This window comes from Prinia subflava, chromosome Z, assembly GCF_021018805.1.
Source record: "Prinia subflava isolate CZ2003 ecotype Zambia chromosome Z, Cam_Psub_1.2, whole genome shotgun sequence".
Lineage (NCBI taxonomy): Eukaryota > Metazoa > Chordata > Aves > Passeriformes > Cisticolidae > Prinia > Prinia subflava.
In genome coordinates this window covers 59,399,188-59,405,187 of record NC_086283.1, presented here as the reverse complement: position 1 = coordinate 59,405,187, position 6,000 = coordinate 59,399,188, and the positions used below count along the sequence as shown (strand labels likewise).

The 6,000-nt window shown below is 52.4% G+C and overlaps 1 protein-coding gene across 3 annotated transcripts in view; it reads left to right on the top strand.

The window, feature by feature from the left end:
* Positions 1–4,682: 4,682 nt before the first annotated feature.
* Positions 4,683–6,000, top strand: part of RNF38 (ring finger protein 38) — a 107,538-nt gene continuing 106,220 nt past the window's right edge. Inside the window, exon 1 of one of the 3 annotated variants that reach the window (XM_063422042.1) lies at positions 4,683–5,345. In XM_063422042.1, coding sequence (XP_063278112.1) covers positions 4,823–5,345 — 523 coding nt within the window. In that variant the 5' untranslated portion in view covers positions 4,683–4,822. The remainder of the gene's footprint in view (positions 5,346–6,000) is intronic. The other 2 variants (XM_063422047.1, XM_063422043.1) reach the window with 2 other exon arrangements.

Below are 6,000 nucleotides of genomic sequence, written 5' to 3'. Positions count from 1 at the left end.
TATTCATTAAGAATATTAACTATATCACTTTTCCTGGGAACAGCTGCACTCAGTGGTTCAGGGACATTGTTCAAGGCTCTGTAATCTACTGGCAGTCACTATGTGCCATGAGATTTTTTTACCAGCAGCTACACAGGCAGAATGAGATTTGATAACAATTCCCCACTCCTCTAATTCTTTTATCAATTATGATAATATTATTATACCAGTTCTTCTATCAATATCAATTCAAAATCATATCAATTCAATGATCTGATTCTTTCATCAATCCACAGGATGGATAGCACTAGAAGGTAACTTGTAATGTGAAATGTCAACTAGATTACTATGAGATAAAGGAGCAGCTGTTTGCAGAAGATTGACAGCCCGGGATGTATTAGCATGAGGCAAACTGTGAGCCAAAGGATGTGGTGCACCTTTTCCCACTTTCCCCATGAGACCACCTATGACTGTCCCTTGAATACAAGCTAGCTAAAATCTGAGCAGGAGATAACACAGCCCAGGAGTCTAACTGCCTAAAGGCTGGCTTTTCAGTCTGCAGTAGCAGGACTAATTTTCTACAGTTTGATATTCTGCCCAGTCTGGCTACGCTTTTCTACCATTACTTGGTAGCTATGACAATCATGCAACTTCATATTGGGTTTAAATATTAGCCACCATGTCTAATAGTCATTTGAAAAAGCTGGTCCATATTTCTGTTACTCCTTGTTCAGAAACAGAGGGATGCATGCATGGTGTTTTACAGTGTGAGATAAAGCTGCATTATCCACTACAAACAATGTCATATTCTCCATTGTAATATGGAAGAGCTTCACAACATCCCTCTTTGATGGGCACTTTATTATATCTGAAAAAGAGAGTCTAAGAAATTTAGAATGACTGAAGCTATTTTACCTGGGTTACTTGTGGAAAACCTGTGCACCACAGGGCAAAAATCTTGTAATCTAAGAGAGCCTGCCTATCAGGATTAATCCAGAGCAGCTATTGAAAGGATGAGACACATCCTGCCACTGATAAAGTAAAATGCATGATGAAACCACCTATCCTTTTGCCTGCACTGTCCCTCCCACATTGTATTTCTCATGTGCCTTTGAACCGTGTATTTTTTCCATTCAAATCAAAACTTATTGGAGAAGAGTTACTCTAAATCAAAGAAGGGTTAATTTAGATTAGGTACAAGGTGCTTGAGAAACATGGGAAGAGAATTCACCACTGAAAACTGAGGCAAAAAAAATGTTGAGTGCCTCAGCCTTTTTGGTATTAGACCAGTTATCCTGTCTTATTTATTCAGGGTTTACATTTTCTTTGGTCTCCTTTTCTGACCACATACCTGCAGAAGTCCTTCTTATTACTCTTATTATTGTGGTAAAGTTTCTCCTCTGATTGGGCTATCATGTGGATTAAGACCTCAGTGCATTCCAGGAGTCTCCTGGCCTCCTTACATCTTGCTGTGCTGCTTTCCTAGTACATGTCAGAGTGGTTGAAGCCCCCCACTGGGATCAGAGCCTGGAATGTGATTATTCCTGTAGCTGAAGTAGAAAAACTTCAGTAACATCCTCCCCTACATCTGGTGGCCTGTGGTAAACATCAGCCATGAAGTTTCCCTTGCTGGCTTGACCCCACTTTTTCCCCATTTTACCTGTTCACTGCTGGTTTTCCATGGCAGCTCTCTGTAGCTGATCCATTTTTCACACAGAGGGCAGCATCATCCCCACTGCCACCTGCTCCTCCTTCCTTGCCTGTCCCTTCTGAGCAGTTCACAGCCACTGCTGCAGTGCTCCAGCCACGCATTTTATCCCTCCACATCTCAGTGACAGTGATTAGACCACAGTGCTCCAGCTGCACAGGGGTTTCCAGCCGTTGCTGTTGCCCATGTCATGCTGTGGGCACTTCACCTGGGCTACAGATTGTCTCACCTCTTTAGAGGAATACTCCTCAATGTCTTTGATACATTCCATGCATCAGTTATCATATCAGTTTTCAAGGTCCATAATTTTTTCCGTCTTTTTTCAATCTTGCCAGCATTACTTGCAGTAATTTTCTTTTTCTAACCATCAGGGACTTCAGCAGCACCAACAGAAACAAAACAGATGTAATGGAAGTATTTACAGTAAAAATCATCCCACTGCAAAGTCTGGTTTATGCAAAGTCTTAAACATCACTTCAGAGGCTATCAGCTTTTAAGAGATGCTCTGGGCACAGTGGATGTTTAACTTTCTCAATTTTTAGTGAAACAATATATCTAATCCCACAGTTTTCAACATTGTATTACAGTAAGAACCCTGAAAATCATACATGTAAATGATTCTTCCAGACCACTGCAAGAGGTACGGAAAACTAGGCTCCAATTCTGTACTGTTTTTTAGGCAGCACTACAAGTTTGTAAACTTTAAAACAAAAAAATCACAACAAAGGAGGAAAAGAAAAGCTTTTTATAACTTTTCCCTAGATCTGTTTGATATAAACTACCAAGGACTGTAATGGATAGCCAGTAGTATGTTCCTGTTTAGAAAAACGAGTTAACAGTTGTTTAAAACCTTGTCTTTAAGTACCTGAAGACCTTAAGCAGATGTGAAGGCTTTTTGTACACTGCTGAAAGCTTGCCTATTTTCCAAATGTGGCACTTACCCTAATAGGGTATTAGACTAAAGGTAGTATATCTTATCATACTCGAGTAAAATGACTTCTGGGAAAAAAAAAATCTGGATATAGCTTTTGCAACGATGTTATCTTGAAAAGGCTTTATTTAAATTTAGAACTAATAAGAAAATGGAACACCAAAGCTCCAGAAAAAAAAAAAAAAAAAAAAAAAAAAAAAAGTGCAGTGCACCACAACTGTCAGGTAACGTCCACAAGGCTCCTGCTCCAAATTGCACAGAAACAGCCTCCCTGAACTTCCAGACAGCCTTCTGCAGTGTGCGTTAGACTAACAGTTGAAGAAGTAACTTCATACTGCAGAAACATATTTTCTTTGCTTATTTCTGGAAGACAATCTACATATAAAAAGATTAGAAAGATTGTCTTAGCTGAAGGACTGGTGCTATTTTCACACTTTTTCCTGTAGTGTATAATTAGTATTAAAATTTGCCATTTTTGGAGGTAAAAAAGGAAGTCTGTGCCACAATGCACTTTTAAATATTACCTTCAACACAGGAGTAGTTTTAAAGCAACTTCCCCCCAGGAAGTGAGTGAAAAATGAATCATCACAAAAGCAATAGTGGCTCTGTTCATCACTTTCTGCCAGCTGTGAACTGCCAAAAGCTTCTTGCAGGCTGCCTGTGTGTGCCAGAGCACTGCAATCTGAAAGAAGTGCAGACACCTCAGAAAGGTGAAGTGGAAAATGTGACTGGAAAGTACTTCAGACCCTCATGTTTCACAGAATCAGAAGATAGGAGCTGTTGAAGTTGCTTCCGATTTCAGGGCTGGAGACCTGAAACACTCCATAAAGCTTAAGCGAACAAATCAAGAGAAGTTTTAAATGACCTTAAAAAATTGTTGTGACACAAGAATCATACCAGCAGTCTGCTACAAACCCCAGAGCTGTTAATCCTCTGGGGAGTCATGGTCACCTGCTCCCACATTGGATGAAAACCTCAAACAAATGACATGGAGTGAGGGAAAAGACTAGCACAGTGGGGCAATGCTGGCAAATGCAGGATTTATGGAAACATTTCCCACTCACAGCATTGCACAGAAGGCAGCACCGCTGTGATGTGCAAAATGAAACAAATTCTCTGTCTGCACATTTAGATCTCAGAGAATTACAGTTGTTCCACTGAGGACAGCAAGTGCATCCCTCTAGGTAGTAAATTTCGCTGTGAATTTTCTTTGTTAATGCATGTATCATTTTCCCCACTATTCCACTCTGCCTGAGAACCAAGCCCGCTGGGCTCTCTCTGCACACCCGGCTGTTTCTCCGCACCGCAGAAGCATTTCCCTCACTTTCAGAAAAACTCTTAGCCGCGTTTCTGGTGTCGTCTCATGCCTATGGATTCGCTAGAATGCTGTTCATCTGAAACCGGCGTCACGGTGACAGCTTAAGGACATCCCTATCCTTAACCTATCCCTTTACCGACATCCTTGACTTTTTTGCATACACCGGCAGGCGCGGTGTGTCCCTGTGAGTGATCGGTACCCGCCGCCCCCCGCTGACGCCTGGATGTAGGGGCGGTCCCCGCTCCCTACACGTGCCTTTTCAAAAGGTGGCCAGCTCGCCCGTCAATCGCGCCCTGCCTCCTGCCCCCAGGCCGTCGCCCCCGCCCCCGGAGCGCCGTGCTGACCGACACTGAGGGCGAAGGGCCCGCGGCGGAGCCCTTGCCCGCGGAGACGGAACGCGGGGCAGGGCGAGGACGGTTCCGGGCTCCGCGGGCAGGGGTTGCTCGGGGAGGGCTGCGGCCCGTCGGGGGTCCCGGCACGGACCCCGCTCCCGCGGTCCCGAGGGGTCACCGCCGCAGTGCGGGCCGGCCGCGCCCGTGCGCGCCCCGCGGGTCGTCACGGCCTGCGGCAGCGGGGCTGCGAGCGGCGAGAGGCCTTGGTAGGCGCCGGACTGCCGCCGGGCCGCTGGGGCTGGAGGCAGGGAGGGAAGGAGGGAGGAAGGAAGAGAGGAAGCAGGCGGGGAGACTTCCTCCTCCTCTTCCTCCTCGGCGGCAGCAGTAAGCAGCTGCGCCTGTGGAACGGCCGGCACGGCTGGAGACCGGCCCGCCCGCCCGCCGGTGGGCTGCGCCCCGGCCGGAGGCTCCCTACGCCGCCCATGCCACCCACGGGTCCCCGCTGGCGCTGACCGCTCCGCCGTGCCCGCGGTGTGGCTGCTCCTGGGGCGGCGATGCCGCTGGCCGCCCGCTCGGCAGTCCCCGGGGCGCAGCCCGACGCCTGGTTCCGTGCCCCAGCCCGCCGGCGGGACCGCGGCGTCGCTACGCGCGGTGAGGAGAGCGGCGGCCAGCGGCACCTCCGCCAGGCCGGCGAGGCGGGCCGGCGCGGCAGATGGGTGGCTTCTTCCGCCGCCCCCTTCCTGCCTGCCTTCTCCTCCCCTCCGCCGCCCCCCGCCTCCTCCGTTGCCTCCTCCCCCGCTGGTGGGGCCGCCGTCGCCGCCTCCACCTCCCCCTCGGCTGCCTCCCTTCTCCCGGCACTCCCCCAGACCCGCGCCCGTGTCCGCTCCTGCTCGGGCTTCCCGGGACTCGCCATGAGCGGCGGTTCCGGTCGCTTGCCGCCGCCCGCCGCCCTCTGCCCGCCGCCGCCCCTCCACGGGCCGAGCTTGCCGGAGGCGGGAGCGCGGAGCCAGGGCCGGGGCAGCCCCGCCGGGCACGGAGCACCCCGCGGCGCCCCGGGCGCCAGAGCCCCGCCACCAGGTGAGCGGGAGAGGGGCCCCGGGGGACTGGGAGCGGGTCCCGGCGTGCCGCCCCCGGCTGGCAGCGCAGCCGGCCCGCAGGGCCGCGGAGTTGCCCTCCGCAGTGCCCGGGGTCCGTCCGCGGGTGGGAGCCACAGGCGGGACGGGATGGGAGGGAGGGCAAACTCCCGCTGTTCTGAGCACGGCGCGGCGAATCGCGGCGGCAGCTGGCGGCAGGCCATGTGTCGCCCGGCCGGCAGCGAAGTGCTCGGGGCCGCCTCGGAGCCGGTGCCCGGCGCGGCGAAGGCTCTTTCCCCGACGGTCGGTCGGGATGCGGCGGTGCGAAGCGCGGGCGGCCCGCAGTGCCGGTCATGCCGCCGGCGCTCCCCAGCCCCGCGCCCCTGCCCGCCGGTGCGGCCGCAGGGGTTGCGCTGTACGGGGCACCCTGCGTGCTCGACCTCCCGCCTGCGTCTCATCACTCTTCGATGTCCCCTGGGCAGCGGCGGGGCCTCGCCGGCTCTGCCGCCCTGCCTCCCTTGCGCAGCGGCCGCCGGCCTTCTGCAGCCTGCCGGCTGCGCCCCGCTCCGGGAAGGATTTTTTTGTGTGTGTGTGTGTGAGAGAGAGAGCGAGGGAGAGAGGGGGCGATGTGTCCGTGTCCGTATCCGTGCCCGGAGCCA